Raw genomic sequence first — 18,908 nt, 5'->3', positions numbered from 1 at the left:
CGTGGCAAACAATCTAAATACAACACTGTTTAGGTTTTGAAGAGTCAGCACAAACCAAGGGAAACAACAAACTTGTCTGTAAAGTCCCTGCTGCGTCTTAACCACTTTCACCAAGAGAACCAGTGACAGAGCCACAGTCATGTTACATCATCAGTGTCTGGGGGAATGTTAATGCCGAAAAGGATGAGGGGGTGAATGTTCACACAGGGAAAGACAAAAGCACAATCTGAAAATAAACACAGGCTAAAACTAAAAAATAAAACTAAAAAACCTGAAGAGAACATGGTCAGGAACAGACATCTACAAAAACACACATCTACACACAAGACATTAAACAGAAGACAAAACACTGGACGAGAGACTGAGCAGGAGAAAAGAGACAAGACCAGAGCAGAAACAGGACTGGAGTAGAGGCAGGAGACGGGACTCTGGAAAGATGGGACCAGAAACAAGAGATGAAACAGGGGATCTGACAATAGACAAACACTGAGACAGAACAGGGGACTGGACAGATGACTAAAAGAGAAGGACTGGACTGGGCAAAGGAACAGGGACCATCACAGGAACAGGGACAGAGACAAAGGTGGGAACAGGCAGAGTGATACAGACAGAGACAGGAACTAAAGACTAGAGATGGACACAGGTACAATCACAGGCAAGGGCCCATGACTCATAGGGTTCTGTGACATATACTGTGAAGCCAGCCTGGACACAGCTCTGGGAGATGACCTCAGGGTTGACACAGGAATACGAGAAACCGCAGGAGCCACAGTCACTGGCGTAGAAGCTGCGGGAGCCACCTACACAGGAGCAGAAGTGGTGGGAACCACAGACACAGGAACAGAAATGCTTCTAACCGCTGCTCGTTCCGCTAATGTCCTTGATGAGATAAAACAAGCTCTGATAGCTCTGCACACCCCATGTGAAAAAAATCTTGGTCATATTATATTGGTCATATACTCAGTCTTTTTATTACACTCTCAAAAGGGCATAGTGAACAAGGTAACAGAGCTGGGATTGGCGGAGAGCTGGAGGAACCTCACTCAGCTGCACATTCTTCACAGTTATGGTAGATTTCCTCAGACATTAGCATGTGAACTACACTAACAGAGAGCAAGGTGCAAGTGGAGCTGTAACTCATGCTGGGAACCCCCCCACCAAACCTCCAGTGAGTCCAGGCCCCTCCTCAGTTCATGGCCTACACTACCCACTTATTAACCAATCACGGAGCAAAAGATTCCAGAGACTTCTGTTTACCTGAGTCAGTAGAAGCAGAGATTTAAGCTTTTGGGTTCAGGAGAACTTCCCCTTGTTAAGTCCCACGGCGTTATCTTGGGAAACACCTCTAAAGATCTGCTTTACTCTCTCTTTAATACAAACTGGATTCCAAAAAAGTTGGGACACTAAACAAATTGTGAATAAAAACTGAATGCAATGATGTGGAGATGGCAAATATCAATATTTTATTCGTAATAGAACATAGATGACAGATCAAATGTTTAATCTGAGTAAATGTAACATTTTAAAAGAAAAATATGTTGATTCAAAATTTCACAGTGTCAACAAATCCCAAAAAAGTTGGGACAAGTAGCAATAAGTGGCTGGATAAAGGAAATTAAGCATATAACGAACAGCTGGAAGACCAATTAACGCTAATTAGGTCAATTGACAACATGATTGGGTATAAAAAGAGCTTCTCAGAGTGTCAGTGTCTCTCTGAAGCCAAGATGGTAAGAGGATCACCAATTCCACCATTGTTGCGCAGAAAGATAGTGCAGCGATACCAGAACGGTGTTACCCAGCGTAAAATAGCAAAGACTTTTAAGTTATCATCATCAACCATGCATAACATCATCAAAAGATTCAGAGAATCTGGAACAATTGCTGTGCGTAAGGGTCAAGGCCATAAAACTCTACTGGATGCTCGTGATCTCCGGGCCCTTAAACGTCACTGCACCTCAAACAGGAACGCCACTGTCAAGGAAATAACAGAATGGGCTCAGGAATACTTCCAGAAAGCATTGTCAGTGAACACAATCCACTGTGCCATCCGCCGTCGCCAGCTGAAACTCTACAGTGCAAAGAGGAAGCCATTTCTAAGCAAGCTCCACAAGCTCAGACATGGGCCAGGGGTCTTTTAAAATAGAGTGTGGCAAAATGGAAGACTGTTCTGTGGTCAGATGAGTCACGATTTGAAGTTCTTTATGGAACACTGGGACGCCATGTCATCCGCACCAGAGAGGACAAGGATAACCCAAGTTGTTATCAACGCTCCGTTCAGAAGCCTGCATCACTGATGGTATGGGGTTGCATGAGTGCTTGTGGCATGGGCAGCGTGCATGTCTGGAAAGGCACCATTAATGCAGAGAACTATGTTCAGGTTCTAGAACAACATATGCTCCCATCTAGACGTCATCTCTTTCAGGGAAGACCCTGCATTTTTCAACAAGATAATGCCAGACCATATTCTGCAGCAATCACAACATCATGGCTATGTAGGAGAAGGATCCGGGGACTGAAATGGCAGCCTGCAGTCCAGATCTTTCACCTATAGAGGACATTTGGTGCATCATAAAGAGGAAGGTGCGACAAAGAAGGCCCAAGACGATTGAACAGTTAGAGGCCTGTATTAGACATGAATGGGAGAGCATTCCTATTTCTAAACTTGAGAAACTGGTCTCCTCTGTCCCCAGACGTCTGTTGAGTGTTGTAAGAAGAAGGGGGGATGCCACACAGTGGTAAAAAATGGCCTTGTCCCAACTTTTTGGGGATTTGTTGACGCCATGAAATTTTGAAACAACATATTTTTCCCTTAAAATGATACATTCTCTCAGTTTAAACTTTTGATCTGTGATTTGTGTTCTATTCTGAATAAAATATTAGATGTTGGCACCTCCACATCATTGCATTCAGTTTTTATTCACAATTTGTTTAGTGTCCCAACTTTTTTGGAATCCGGTTTGTATTACGAAACTGGTCAGTTTTACTCTTTCCCAGGATTGTTATAATTTTCCTATTCCACCTTAAAATGGTATAGGCTCCCAAACTAATGTGGCCCCATTTAAGGTGGAATGAGAAAGTTTGAACAAAAAGTTGGGAAATAATTACATAAAATGGTAATTAAATAAAGAACGCACCAAAGATGAGGAGACCTGGTCAGTTTCTTACTGGAATCTTCCAGTTCCACCTTAAATGGTGACAGTTAAATTTTTCCACTTGCACCATTTAAGGTGGAACAGGATAATTAGAACAAAAGCTGGGAATTAGAAACTGACCAGCTTCTTAATGTTAAGGAAATTAAGGCAGATCTTTACTAGAGCTTCCAGACAAATGCCACTGGGGCTTACTTATGGGAAGCTTTCTGATTGGCAGAATTTGGATGGTGTTCTGATTGGTTAGTGAGTAAGTAGTGTGCTGATTGGCTGGTCAGGTCAAGCATCAAAACAGGGTCAAAAATCTGCAGTTGCAAAAAGAAGTAAAGAAGTTCACACAAACAGAAGTGGAGCTGTGTGTGCAGATTTGTACCATCACAACTGAACCTCAAAATAAAATCTACATATCAAATTATTATATTATATTATATTATATTATATTACAAGGAGTAAAGAAGTCATGCAATTTCAAGAATTAATTCAAAATTCAAATATGTATATGTGCTTCTTGCTAATGAAAATAACAAGACAACTAATTTAGTAGATTCAGTTCAACTCTTAAACTATTCATTAACTCATAAATGTCCTAATAATATTTTCTACTGTGCCACCCCAATCACACCCATCCTCACAGGAAAAATAATTTAAAAAGAGATCAAACTCATTCTCAGACAGAAAAGGTTTATTTACTTGTGATGGATTCATAAAAATAACACAGTGAATATAATTTCTGGGAGTGAGGTGATTAAAGCTGTGTAATGGACTCCACTGCTCCTCCACCTTAGTCTCCAGCACAGCTCCAGAACCTGCAGCAGTTCAGAGAAAACAGCTCAGTGTTACACTCACTTTAACTGATCACTTCAAACTGAAGATTAAAACGACAGTGCAGCTCTCACCAGCTCTTAACTCGGCACCAGGATCCGCCCTGAAACACATTAATAATCACACAGTGAATTATATTAATACATTCAACCTCCAGATTAATCTATCAGTTAAACTCTGTCTGATCTCCACTGACCTGAAGATTTCTTCTTGTAGTAGATGAACCCAGCAGCTGAGAGGATGATCCCCAGCACCAGCCCCGACGCTCCGATAGCGATCTTATTCCTGTCAGACTCAGGGAGAGAAGGATCTGAGGAAACAGATGTTTAATGTTGATTGTGAACATTGAGGTTTTTTTTTTAAATATGTCACACCTTTTAACTGATTCATAATTAACTTTTTATTATATTTACAGTCTGTTTACTTAGAATAGTTTAAATTGCTGTTGTATTTTTTCTTAAACTGAATCTCCAGTACGTCATGAATGAGAGATAGGCAAGTTTCTCTACCTCAGTGTTCATGTTTTTACGTTTAGAAAGTATAAAGGCCCATGTTCAGGTGTACACCCCTAAATAACGCTGCTTGTTTATTTCTGATAAAAATAATTTTCATGCATGGATCACACCCAAAACTGCACTTGAGACAGGGGTGGAGAAGAATGGAGAGGAGCTCTGGGAGGGTTTGCTGTGGACATGGATAAATGACCCTCCAGGAAATGGAAGGGAGACAGGAGGATACATAGTAAGAGGAATGTGTAGGAGGAGTTTCAGGTGTCGTCCTTCACCCAAACATAAGTTATGTCTTAACTCCATCAGTAGACTAAGCTAAAAACCTCAGCATGAAATCATATGGAACACTTACTATGAGCAATACGTTAGCAACGTATTTTAAAATCAGTAACTCACTGAAGCATTGTGGGAATGTGTTTTGTTTCTAGATGCATGGGGTGTAAATGTTGCAGGCTTGTTTTGACACTGTTTTAAATCATAATATTTAATTAATGTATTTTTTCCCTAATGTTGTTATAAAGTGCCATTAGTAGTAACTGCACACCACTATGAGCCACTGGTGGTCCCTTCAGTATAGACCTTAACCACTTGCAGGAGGGACATCCCCTTCTTAAAACACCTCCTGAAGTGTATGAGCAGCCTCGCATTACCAGAGTCTCTAGAGCAGTGGCGGATGCTGGTCTTTCAAAGAGGGGAAGCTCAATTTCGGCCTACATCATAAAATGTGTTGGTTTATTTATACGTAAATTCTACCCTCCGTTCCTTTTAAAGAAAATGATCTGTGACCCTGTCGTACCAACAAGGCGTCTTTTCCAAGTCAAGTCAAGTCAAGTTTATTTATATAGCACATTTAAAAAGACAGTGAATGTCAGCCAAAGTGCTGCACAATAAAAATCAACTAACAAAACAAACCAGATAAAATTATAAAACATACATGTAAAAGAAATAAAAGAATCCAACAATAAAACATTGTGGAGAAAAATACAGATAACAAGTCAACATAAACCAAGGCAGAGACAAATGGCTAAAGTAATTTAAAAGGACCCAAAGGCCAGAGAAAATAAATATGTTTTTAAATTGGACTTAAAAGATACTACTGTAGGCGATTGCTTTATAAAGAGTGGGAGACTGTTCCAAAGTCTTGGAGCGGCTGCAGCAAAAGCCCGATCTCCTTTGAACTTCAACCGAGAGCGAGGGGTGTCTAAAAGCAATTTGTCAGAGGAACGTAGGGCATGTGAGGTAGATCGAAAGCAAAGAAGATCCAAAATATATTTCGGAGCCAGGCCATGGAGAGCTTTGAAAACAAACAGTAAGATTTTAAATTCAACTCGGTATTTCACTGGTAGCCAGTGCAACGATTTCAACACAGGGGTAATTCTCTCCCTTTTCTTGGTACCGGTCAAAAGCCTTGCAGCTGCATTTTGGACCAGTTGCAATCGTGACAGGCTCGATTGAGATATACCCAGGTACAGAGAATTACAATAATCGATACGGGAGGAGATAAAAGCATGTATGACTGTTTCCAGGTCTTTAAAAGACAGTATTCTCTTAAGTTTAGCTATATGATGGAGTTGAAAGAAACTACCTCTCACAACAGTGCTTATTTGCTTTTCAAATGTAAGATCGGTGTCAATGATGAAACCAAGGTTTTTTACTTGGCTGTGTACATTAGATGACAGACGCCCCAGTTCATTGGCCATGGTGGGGGTCAAGTGGGAATTTCCGAAAATGATCACATCTGTCTTGTCTTGGTTCAGTTTAAGAAAGTTTTTAGACATCCAGCACTCCACGTCCCTCAAACAATCCAACATGAGTTTTAGTGAACAATTCTCTCCTGATTTCAGTGGAAGATAAAGCTTTGTGTCATCGGCATAACAATGATATGAAACATTATATTTTTGAAAGATTGACCCCAGAGGGAGCATGTACAGAGAAAAGAGGATGGGTCCCAAGATAGAGCCCTGAGGTACACCACAAGTAAGAGAGGCAGGAGAGGAAGAGGAAGACTGTCCTATATTAACAGAAAAAGTTCGATTTTCTAAGTAGGAGGCAAACCACTTCAACGCAAGATCCTGGATGCCAACGTCAGACAACAAGCGATCTAACAGGATGGTGTGGTCAACTGTGTCAAAGGCTGAACTTAGGTCCAGGAGAATTAAAACAACACACTTTCCTGAATCAACTGCTAGGAGTATGTCATTTAATACTTTAAGAAGGGCAGACTCAGTACTGTGGTGTGCTCTAAAACCTGACTGAAATGTGTCTAAGATATTATGTTTGTCTAAAAAAGAAGAAAATTGATGAAAAACAACCTTCTCCAAGACTTTTGACAAGAAAGGTAGCTTAGAGATTGGTCTAAAGTTATTGAGGACTGATGGATCTAGGCCAGGCTTTTTTAAAAGAGGCTGAACAACTGCATGTTTAAAACAAGAAGGCACAATACCATTAATGAGACTGCTGTTTATTATGGACAATATACTTGGGCCAACTGACGACAGCACATCTCTAAGAAGCGGCGTGGGGAAGGCATCCAGGGAGCAAGTGGTTGGTCTCATATGCAGAATTAAATCGGTGAGATCCAACAATGACATGGGCTCAAACTGACTTAGGAATGCAGAACGCATAGGTAGAACAGAGGAGCCAGGTGCTGGAGAAAAGTTAAGTGTCCGTAAACAGTCAGTTTTGGAAATGAAAAACCTCGTAAATTTATCACATAAATCAGAGTTTGCATCAAGCATGGGTGAAGCCGGAGGGTGCAGTATCGTTTTAATTGTATTAAAGAGAATTTTAGGACTGTGAGAATGCTTGGCAATGGTATCGGCAAAGTATTTAGCTCTGGCTGCTTTTACCGCATGCTGATAATTATTCAGACATTCATTAAGAATTTGATAGGAGATTTCCAGTGACTTGACTAGTGTCCTCTCAATGGCCAGCAGAGCTAGGCTTAAACGGCCTTGGCCCATGTGAAGTGTGTCCACCTGTGAGTGCTTTGTGACGGTGGAGGGGCTCAGCAGCACCCGCTGGACAGAAACTGTGATAGAAGTCAGAAAGAGTGATAGAAGTCAGTCTCCAAACACAAGCAGCTACAAAAAACTCCACCAGAAATAGAAGCTTGATATTTCGCTAGTCGTTTTTAACAAAGAAAATGCCGGTTTAAGAAAGTCTCCGGTTCAACTCAGAACAGAATGAAAATGTAATGCTCCCATGGATCTTTACACCAAAGTATCGCTGATTCGCTCATTTCGCTGTCAATCAAAAAGGGATTCAGCCTCAGACAGATCATCCAATCATCATGCAGAAGCTGAGCATCCAGGGCAGCTGAGGCCAGCCCACTGCCCCATAGACCCCCAGAGACGCTGAGCATCCGATGGGCGGGACAAAGCCCAGCATTTATCCAATGGCTCGTCTCGTTTCGCTGCACTTCGCTGCTTTGCTATTGAACTCTGTGGACGCTCAGCGTCCAGACTGTTTAAAGCACTGTGAGAATGATTGAGAGGAAAGCCGCGTCTTTACCAATGATAAGAAGCTGATTCTGACATTTTAGGGGAAGTTGAGCTTCCCTTGCAGTCTTAGAGCAATCGCCTCTGCTCTAGAGTCTGGTGCATTTTGCCACTTAATGTGTCCAATAACTACCTACTGCAGCAGGAAAAGAAATTTGACTGTGAAGCAAAAGACCCAAACACAAGTTTGCTATTTTGGCCTGACATGTAGAAGTCATGTCGGACTAGTCCCAGAGCTCGTAAAATTACGATACAAAAAAATACCTATACGCGGAGGTACAGACAGCCAATCAGAACAAGCTGGCAGAATCCTTACCGTGAAGCCAGATTAGAGAATATATATGAGTAATCAAACACTACACTTGATATTCTGGTGATCAGACAGCTGTCCAACCAGTACATGGAGCATGAAGTGTTTCTGTGTTTTTATTTGTTTTAATGGTTTTATTGGTGTGTAATAATCAGACTCTGTCCTCACCCCAGTCGTAGACCACAGGTTCTGAGAAGCTGGCGTGCTCCACCACACAGGAGATCTTCTCTCCAGATTTAGGTGTGTACTCCAGGTGAGAGTGGACCTGATAGTACCAGTCTCCCTCAGCCAGCTCATCAGTGGAGATCGTAGCAGTGGTCTCTCTTTTCCCATCTCTCTGCCAGTACACATCAATGGCTGGGGGGTAGAAGTCATAAGCGCTGCACACCAACATGGCTGTGTGTCCACCACTGGGCTCCTTTTCTGCCATGAGTTTGACCCTCGGCCTCACTGCAAGGCACCAGAGGTGGTATTATTAGAGCATTAATAAAATATTCATGCAGTCATCACATTTTTCACCCAGATACAGTCTGAACACTGAATATGATGAAGCACATATGGTTTACTGAGCATACATTGTGTTTAGTATGTCTAAACATACTGAAGTATTTATGATTGTTGACATTTTTGCTGGTTATATGCAAAAGTTTGCGTTCCACTGGTTAAAAGAGTTTATTTTAATACAATAATGTATTTAACGTACAATAAGAGGAATATATAACAAGACCCTTAAAACCTCTCAGAGTGATGTTGTTAAAACCATAAGCTGTGAGGTGAGCACAGCGGCCTTAAGATCTAAAACTGAAGGGAACTGATTCTTCCAAAGCAAAAAAAGATTATAAAAGGTATTTATTATACTTCTGCCTTGATTTTAGGAGTGCAAAATATAATTGAACAAAGTCTGTGAAAATAAAGTCTAGATGTGGGCGAATAAATATTAAACTGCTTATAGATGAGCCAGAATACAGAGCAGAAACCTCCAGAGTAATACAATGATCCACTGGGCTGCTGTGGGAATACTGATTAGTTACAGTAAGAGTAGTATGTATTGTTTCACCACAATCTGCCCTTTTTAAACACTGCTAAATAATCAAAGTTTGAGAAAAGAGAGATTGTTGGATCCTCTGTGCATATGCTGATAGCTGTAATAAAAACAATTAACAAATCAAACTGAGTAATAGCACAGTTTTTATAGCTAAGTAATAAAATGTCTAACACCAATCTTATAGACATCAAAATATTACACAAATGTTTTGATTACTTTCATGCTATCACACACCTACACATATCGCTACATAAATAGGACACTTATCGTTATCTATGATATTTATGATGCCACATAAACCGACTAATAGAGAGCTTGTCTAGATCACACAAATGATGGTGGTGTGCTGGTGAACAGAATAACTCTGTGGCCCTGTACACACCTGGCCTTAACCTGCGTCCTGGGCGATCCAATCATAGATGTTCAGCACAAAGTACAGGTGAGAACAGGTACAATACATCTCGAGGACACACTCTCCAATGACACACAATCCAATCACTCAAACCACAATTGGAGATGGTCAGAGACACATATGGCCACATTATTCCTGTTGTGTGAATGGCAAATCGATCAATGCATCTCTGACAGTGTCAGTGCCTCAGCCAGGGCTTCTCAAATAAACAATGTTTCAAGCCATAAATACGTGTGTGTGTGTGTGTGTGTGTGTGTGTGTGTGTGTGTTAAATTGTGGGCAAACACAGCTTGTGCTCTGACGCTTGTGCTCTGATTGAAATGTGCCTCTTGTTACTTATATTTCTCTCACAACAATCGAAACATTCATTTAGATTTAACCTGTATATATTTGAAACCATTCAATGTTTCTGAGGGTGCATTTATTATGCTTCTAGGAAAAAAAACCCACAAAGTAATTAATGGGTTTGGTGCAATTTATGTTATTTCCTGCCTGTAAGAACACCAAATAAGACATGTACCTCCTCCAGTGGGAATGATGAAAGAAATCCCATCGTAAGTGCTCACAGGAGACACATTTAAATGTCAGGTGTGGACAGCAATGTTTTTCAGAGACAGCTCCAATTGGGAGGTACATCTTAACCCTAAACCTGAACCAAACCCTAACCATTCACTGGTGACACACAGACCTCCCACTTGTTGGTTTCCAACCGCATTCTTGGAATGTCTTTCAAACTTGCAGGACTCCAAGCTGTATGTTCAGATATATGTATATATGAACTCTAAGTAACATATCACAGTCCCACAAAACAAGATGTGGCCAAGTAAGTGCCCAACCAACGGAGCCCTTTGGTTTGCACACTAGTCACATAGTCAATAACACTACCACACCAAACTGAGGTCACCAAAAGCAAGATAACACCACCACAGTAAACCACCCCAAATAGGGCACAACCAGAGCGCCAGGGTGACCCACCCCTTGACCACAAAACAAAGAAAGAAAACCAAAAATAACAAGACACACCTTCCTGGGTGCAACTAAACAAAAAAGACCTATGATACCACTCTACAAGAAAAATAACAAATAGAGTTCAGTATAATAAGATACACAATCACAAATATAGTCAACAGTGTCAGTAGATCACCTTAAGCATATGGCCTACACCCATACATTATATATATATATATATATATATATATATATATATATATATATATATATATATATATATATATATATATATATATATACATACATACACACACACACATATATGCATTAATACTAATAATAATAATACACCATATACGTATACACCCAAACATATGTTCATGCCAATATGCCATCACCAGGGTACCCCAATATTAAATGACATACCCAATTAAAAAAGACACTCCTGTTGTCAATATGATTGATATACCCACATTATGTAGAAACAAAATGTATCATTAGACGGCAGCCAGGCAACACAAACACCCTCCAACTTGTATGATACATAGACACTGATAAAATACAGATGAACAACAACGGCAGGGAGCACAAATAACCTAAGTAACATGCAAGCAGCATCAACCCAGCACCAGTTAGCCACTGCTAGTGTCGCTCCACACCAACCTACACAAAGTACATTCACCAATGGCTAAAGAACTCTTTCTGGATAGGCCCCATTTCCAAACAACTGTACTCAGCGCGAGCCATAATAAACCAGCAACCTACCGTTGATTCAGCTGCCTGCTCTTCTCCACTTCTCAAATTATTGGCTACAGCCACCAGCACACGTAGACATCTTAAAATATGCTCTGCAGACTCCGAAATTTAAAAGAACTGCCTGTTACTAACAACAAGCCTGTATAAACTTACCAGACCAAGTTCCACTAATAGCAACAGCAGCGTACCAGACAATTCCCATCGTCCCTTCGTTTGAACACAGTGGAAGTGAACTCACCTTGGTGTGCTCACTTTTATCTTCCTCTGGGAATCAATATGCTCCCTACCTGGGTCCCACCCACTCTACTGTGGGGATACACTCTTACAGGTGTATCCCTGTAAGATCTCTACTGATCCTTAAAGGTGCAAGAGTTATCATTATTGTTACATATCATTATATGTTATCATTAATATTCAACACTATTAGGCATTTAGCTATACCATATTCACCCCCTCCTTCAAGGTTCACCATCCCAGTGAAAATAAATCCAATAACCTAATGGATATTGCCAAGGTCGAAAAAGAATAGGAGCACAGTTTGATGTAGGCATGCTCAATATTGAGTTCAGGACAGCAGCATGGGGAAGGTGGAGCGGATTTGAATGTTGTCCGGCCATACTGCGAGAAGAGCGCCTGACCACTGACAGGGGTTGCTCAACTTGCTTTTTTGGTCTACAACCGGAAACGGCAGCCAGAGAAAAATTCTCACTTTCTGTAGACTCCTGGTCATTTAAAACCGGACCCAAACTCTGACCCAGAGGAGTCTCGACACTGGTTGTACCCAGACCTATGCTAGCCCTAGGGTTCACACAAACCACTACTCCAACAGGACCACTCTCCTCCTCAAGCTCTTATTGACCCTCCCCTGAGGTGACGTAGTCACAGGTATCCGACCCCTTTCTATATCTGAGATCGGCTTCATCCCTGACCTATGAATGGTTTTACAGCACCCTTCACCTCCTACTGGTCTGATCTTATACAATGTTCCCACTGTGTCCAAGCACTTCAAAACTTCAAAGGTAGTTGAACTCCACACATCCTGAATCTTTGCTCTACCCAAAAAGTGGTTTCTGCAGTGAACCAAGGTACCTGTAGACAGTATCGGTGGTACCATATTATACTCTCGCCTACGGCAAGCCGCCACTGTCTCTAGTTGCTCCCTTGTGGTAGCATTAACTTTGGACAGATGTTTCCCATGTTGATCCACCCATTCGAATGGCTCTAGATTTTCTACCCCCTTCTCCACCATGCTCCCCAACAACCAATCAATTGGTAACTGAGGTTTTTGTCCAAACAACAGCTCATAAGGGGAGTATTGCGTGGACTGATGTATTGTAGTGTTATAAGCAAACAGAAAATGAGGTAAAAACTGAGGCCATTTTTATTTCTTCTCAGATGGCAATGTGCGAAGTAGATCATGCAATGTTTGGTTAAAATGCTCACACTGTCCATTGTCTTCAGGATGACAAGGCGTAGTCCGGCTCTTCTTAACCCCTTCTCTCTCACCCTTCAACTCTATTGCCGTAGGTACCTGCCCTTTCCTCTAATAACCCACAAACGCTGCCACAGTAGGTTCAGCAGTTTGCAAGACCCTTCAGGTCTACCAGGTTACGAGATGGGATAGCCTCCACTGCCGAGGATAAGGCCACCTAGGACCCTGACATTGTCCTACTTACAGCCAAAGAAACCTCAGAGGGAACTGAAATCCCCCTACACCTGCTGAAGGCTGATCATCAACAGTAGGCAACCGAGAAAGGGCATCAGCATTACCGTTAGCGGTACCAGGCCGATACTTGATCTCATAATTAAACGGTGCCAACTGAGATGCCCAATGCTGTTCCACCGCCCCTAACCTTGCAGATTGCAGATAACTTAGGGGATTATTGTCAGTATACACAGTAAAGTTAGTACCTAACAAATACTCCCTAAACTTCTCTGTCATGGCCCATTTAAGGGTTAACAGTTCAAGCTTCATCGCATTGTAATTAGACATATTTTGCTCACTAGGACACAACCCTCGACTAGCAAATGCAATAGGACGCCGCTGTCCCCCCTCCCCCAGTCTTGGGACAGCACTGCTCCCAACCCTGCATGGCTAGCATCAATCTCCACAAAAAAGGGCTTGTAAAATCAGCATATCCTAATACAGGTGCACTCACCAAACCATTTTTTAGTGTCTGGGACACTTCCAATCATCAACCATACAATTTTTCTCTGGGTCTGTCTCTAATCCAGACGCAGATATCACATGTCCCAGATAACTAAACCTAGTTGAGAAAAAATTACATTTTTTCAATCTGAGCTTCAAATTATGTTATTGAAGACAGCCCAGCTCCATATCTTAATTGCTGAAGATGTTGTCGGAAATCCTATAAATAAATACAACAAGAGCGTGTGAAAGCTCTGGTCTCCAAATATACGCTCCATCAGGCTTTGGAAAGTACTAGGTGCATTACATAAACCATCCAATTAAACTCGAACAATCCAAAAGGTGTACAAAAAGCAGTCTTTTCCCTATCCTCCTCTACTACATGGACCTGATTATACCCACTTGCCAAGTCTAAAGTACTGAACCACTTGGCCCCACTCAAAGCATCTAAGGATTCTTCTATTCTGGGCAAAGGAAAGGCATCTTTGCGAGTCTTGGCATTGAGCTGGTGGTAGTCAACACACAGGCAAATTGACCCATCCTTCTTCTGTACCACTACAGAGAGGCATAAGGGCTAGAACTAGGATGTACCACTTGGTGTTCTACAAGCTCCTGAATGTGAGCTTTCACCAAGTCATATTGTGAAGGAGGTAGGCGACGATACCTCTGCCTCACTGGAACTGAATTTAGCAAGGGGATTGTATGCTGGACTAATGTAGTGTAACCCAGATCTCCCTCATATTCAGTAAAAACACTCTGATACCTTCTTAACAATACTTGAGCCTCCTCCTGTTCTTGAGCAGAGAAGGATGGCCAAGTAAGTTGAGAGAAGTCAGTACCAGAATCATATTCTGCTTGAATAGACTGGAGAGTAGCTACACGGCACAACTCATCCCTATGGACTTGTATTACCCCTGGGGTAGACACAGGCTGAACAACATGCAGTTCCCCCAATATTGTCTTGGGCTGAAGTCACCTATCTTGATCACCCACATTTACAACTGGCACCTGCAAGACCCCCCTTTCCCACTGACACAAATGCAGAAGGAACAAGAAGATCACATGGCAACTGACCATCTGCAAAAGACACTGGCTCCAGAAATCAAGCTGAGAAAGCAGAACTGAAGCCATCAAGGTGTGAGGACAAAATAAGCGTCATTGCACCTGAACCACAGTACCCCGTTGGACCCAAACCAAACCAACCCTACCATCTTGCTCAATACGCTTTAAATTTTGGTATTGAACAAAAGCCTGCTGCCAGACTTTACCTGCCTGCTTGATATCTGGAACCTTGAAGAGAGCCTGCCCAAAAACAATTCCTGATAGCATTGCCCAATAATAGTCATGCCCACCAGACCTGGAATTGTCCTTTTGGAAAGATTTCGGTGGGTTTCTGGAACACTCTTTGTAACTAAAATACCCATTTTTGGTAGAACTTTGCCCAAAAGATGAACATCAGCTTTCATATATCCCACATAAGGTATCTCTAAGCCATTTGCAGCCTTTAACTGAAGCCATGAGCAGGACTGTAAAGATGATTGAAATAGCTGGGATAAAAGTTCTTCAAAAAATTATTGAGTTATAGTACTCGAGTTATGGAACCGGTGTCCAATAGGCAGGTTATTGGCACACTCCCAACAATAATTTCAACTGTTGGGCACTTTCCAATCAACTGGGTAACATTAGATGAGTTTGAGCCCACAACCCCCCTCCTGACACTTGAGCTAATGTGTCGGAGGGTATTAGTTTTCCTGCGGGGTAACAGCACGGCTTGAAGCCTCTCCAACATCAGGACCCCCCTCTAAAGACGTTCTACAAAAGCCAGCAATATGCCCCGGCAGATTACACTGCAAACAGATCACTCTGCCCTCTGCCTGAAACCTACCCCTGGAACCACGGGTAAATGACCCACCCCTAGACTGGGTACCAAGAGGAGTCATCTCTAAACGCTTCATGATAGCATCTAACTGCATTTGTTGCTTTCGAATCCCTCTTTTAAATCAGCCAACTCATCAGTACGTTGGGCCATGACAACATTCGCATCCACCCCACATTCTACTGCAGCTGTATAAGTACAACAGGGATGAGCTTGGGCTCGAATGCTAGAGGACTCACTCCCCTCTACCCAATGAATTGCTTCACTACGAATTACAAAAAAAATGAGATTAGAATTGGATCGAACTTGACGTCGCAGCTCCCTCCTCAAGACAACATCCCTAATGTGTTCAATAAACTGATCACATAATACATTGTCTGGCCTAGAAAAACAAGAAGGGTCTCGACGCTTAAGTATTTCCATTAAAGACAGCAGAGCATGAGAATAAGCTCTTAGAGACACCCCTTCATGCTGTCGCCGCTGAAAGAACTGATTCTGTAAACTAATACAAGACTGAGCACAACCATAAACACTGGTAAGAATGCTAAACATTTTCTCTGGATCATTCTTTTCACCTATAGGACTGAATTTAACGTCTGTACAAGCTTCACCATCTAATAGGTCAAATACCATCAAGGCATGTTCAGAGCGGTAACCAGGACGTAATACCAAAAACCTGCGCACCTCTCTATCCAATCTTCAACAGTGAGAGAGTTGCTAGACGACACATTTTCTTTCTCTCGGCACATATATCAATCTCTAAATTACACCACTGGCAGTGACTGGATCCTCTGGAGCATCACCTTGAATGCGAGACTATGCAGATAAACCTTCTCTTACTGGAGTGGCAACTGCGGCTGCCACTGTCCTCTGTGTCATCTCCTCTCTAAGCCTAGTATTTTCTACACAAAGCTGCTTAACCAAATAATAGTAATAGCCCTCAATTGCTCTGCCACATCATCAGCCATTTTAATAATTAAGAAAGAAAAGAAACTAAATAAAGAAAATGTAATACAAAACACTATCCACAAATCAAAAGAGCAATAATTATACTGGTTCCACTCCTGTCCAGTAGAATCACTGTTTCCTCAGAAATATTGCAATGGTCCAGATGATGATTTCAGCAGCAATATCCAACTGCTGACCACTGTCTTCTCTCCACCCCTATGCCATAAACACTGAGCCACTATAATGAAACTATCACTTACATTCAATTAGATACACAGTAAAATTCACATATGGCTCAACTAATTGTTGATCCTTCTGAGTGCACCAAATGTGCCGGGGTCAGCTGATTGCTAGGTGTAGCACCACACCCCAGACACCCAAGGCTGACACTAACGTGCACAACTACAATATATAAAACATCGACTACACCACCCCTATATCATGGGAAAGGGGACCCTTTGCTAGACCACTCAACTGAAAGAGTGTAAGAGCCAGAAAATAACATGTGTATCAATCAGAATGTCAAGTCTAAATACAAATTCATGTCAATGTTATCATTAATATTAATATTCAACACTATTAGGCATTTAGCCATACCACACAGTGAACATTGCGAAAGACAAAAATATCCTGTAGTAATATTGTAATATCCGCCACTGTTCATATCAACCATGTAAGACTTATTAATCTTTTGTGTGCGCATAAGACAAAAATTATATTTAAAAAAATGACTTGACATGAATAAACCACATTCAATTTTAGTGACTAATTTAGAAGATTATAAATAATAAAAGAGCAGAGTGGTGTGAAAGTGTGTGTTAAAGCTGTGTCCAGAGCTGAGTGTAATTTAACAGGTCATTGGTGGTGTTTCTGAGCTGCACTGATTAATACTCACCTGCCTTCTCCAGAAGAGAGGAGAAATGAATCTCCAGGTTGGGTTTGCAGTATCTCTCCCGTTCACCTCTCATCTGCTGTACGGTAGGACCTTTGTTCCAGGACTCTGCATTGTACACTCCGTGTGCAGTGTACCCTACAAACTCCCCCACAGTGCTGTTAAATCGTATATACGGATCCTTATTGAAATGATACGTCATAATAAATTCCACGTCGGTCAGATCTGCTGAAGTGGAGAGGCATTCCCATGTGATATATTCATAATATCCACCTGCTAGCGCTGGAAAGGAAAATAAATATTTACAGTTACAATTAAGTCTGTGTCTTTGCTTTAAATCAAAAACTTTTATTTTGGCATAAAATATAATGACAAACTGATTAAAGTGATGTAACTTCAATAGATTCACAATTAGAACAGTTTCATCCATAGTGTAATTGGTGTAATATTGTTTGTGAATTATACACATTTACATAAAACTATTTGTGTGTTCAGTTCTGTGTGATCAGTTCGATTCTAAAAACACAGTAAATTTACTAAAATCAAGCTGTAATTATTTTATTAATGTTTATCACACTTTATAACTGAAAACACATTTATTGTTGAGGTGTAAAGTTTATAAACACTCCCTCAGTGTATCACTGTAATGTTTATAACTTCCCCATATTTAATTCTAATAATTCTCCTTAAATAAGTATAAATATAAACACACCTGTTCTGACAGTCAGAGTCAGGAGGAGCAGCAGCTGCAGACTCATTTTCACCTCGATCTGTGTCCAACAACTGAGAGATTTTCAGAGACAGAGGGTTCCAGTTCATACACACAGCTCAGTTCACCAATCAATCCCAGTCTGATACATCACTCCATCATCTGTTACTAGGCAGAGGCAGAAATGCATCATATGATGAGTTCAGAGATTTAAAAAAGAGACAAATGCCAAACCCAAATGTGTTGTGGGTGGTGAAAAAGAAACTCTGCCAGACACTGTCTAGAGTTTTAAATACATTTTTATTTTACCAAAGAACAGCATCTGACCAGCCTTAAGGGCTGGGAGAGAACCCGCCAATTCCATTTGCCTCTATATGTCACTATTCATCTCTGTGTATCTCTAGTCATCTCTCTATCTGTTCATCTCTCTATCTATTCGTATCTAAGTGTTTCTAGCCATCTCTATGTATCTCTAGTCATCTCTCCCTTCTCAGTCCTACACTCCTCTCTTGTACAGGGTTTTTTCTGTCTATCCATTTAAGGCAATGGTATAGTTCCTGTTTACATTATTCACAGCTCTAGTACTGAGCTCTCTCCATACACATAGAAACAGACAATAAAACATATGTGGAAACTCAGAATAGTAAACCACTGCACACACCTAATAACATATGCATATACGGATATTAAATTATATGTCATTTGAATATACTTCAGTAATTAAAATGAAAATAATATCAGATAATTAAATAGGCTATAACATAGCCATTAAAACACTGGGTATGAGATAATGGCTTTAATTTTAGAAAATTATTAGCTCTTACTTAATATTTTGAAATGTTTTAATATAATTTCATTCTTTTACATTTGAAGGCAG

At 41.1% G+C, this 18,908-nt stretch overlaps 1 protein-coding gene across 2 annotated transcripts; it reads right to left on the bottom strand.

Moving 5' to 3' along the window:
* Window positions 1-3,822: 3,822 nt before the first annotated feature.
* On the bottom strand, window positions 3,823-18,113 carry LOC136666340 (rano class II histocompatibility antigen, A beta chain-like). 2 transcript variants are annotated; one of them, XM_066644456.1, is made up of 6 exons: window positions 18,035-18,113; window positions 17,326-17,604; window positions 8,462-8,743; window positions 4,171-4,284; window positions 4,049-4,077; window positions 3,823-3,958 (listed from the first exon to the last, which is right to left on the bottom strand). In XM_066644456.1, exons 1-5 carry the CDS (start codon window positions 18,078-18,080, stop codon window positions 4,055-4,057), a joined length of 744 nt encoding a protein of 247 aa, XP_066500553.1. In that variant the 5' UTR covers window positions 18,081-18,113; the 3' UTR covers window positions 3,823-3,958; window positions 4,049-4,054. The 2 variants fall into 2 exon arrangements, with proteins under 2 accessions (XP_066500553.1, XP_066500554.1); XM_066644457.1 differs by lacking the exons at window positions 17,326-17,604; window positions 18,035-18,113 and adding an exon at window positions 11,611-11,668.
* Window positions 18,114-18,908: the final 795 nt, after the last annotated feature.

The sequence above is a fragment of the Hoplias malabaricus genome, chromosome 14, assembly GCF_029633855.1.
Source record: "Hoplias malabaricus isolate fHopMal1 chromosome 14, fHopMal1.hap1, whole genome shotgun sequence".
Lineage (NCBI taxonomy): Eukaryota > Metazoa > Chordata > Actinopteri > Characiformes > Erythrinidae > Hoplias > Hoplias malabaricus.
The sequence above is the reverse complement of the archived record's forward strand: the minus strand, read 5'-3'. Positions and strand labels throughout refer to the sequence as shown.

Bases quoted from the DNA above. Each gene is read 5' to 3' on its own strand.
- LOC136666340 (XM_066644456.1), bottom strand. From the start codon at position 18,080: ATGAGTCTGCAGCTGCTGCTCCTCCTGACTCTGACTGTCAGAACAG. The intron at 8,744-17,325 runs GTGAGTATTAAT...GGTGCCTTGCAG, and splicing joins CTCTCTTCTGGAGAAGGCAG to TGAGGCCGAGGGTCAAACTC. The intron at 4,078-4,170 runs GTCAGTGGAGAT...AATGTGTTTCAG, and splicing joins CTACAAGAAGAAATCTTCAG to GGCGGATCCTGGTGCCGAGT.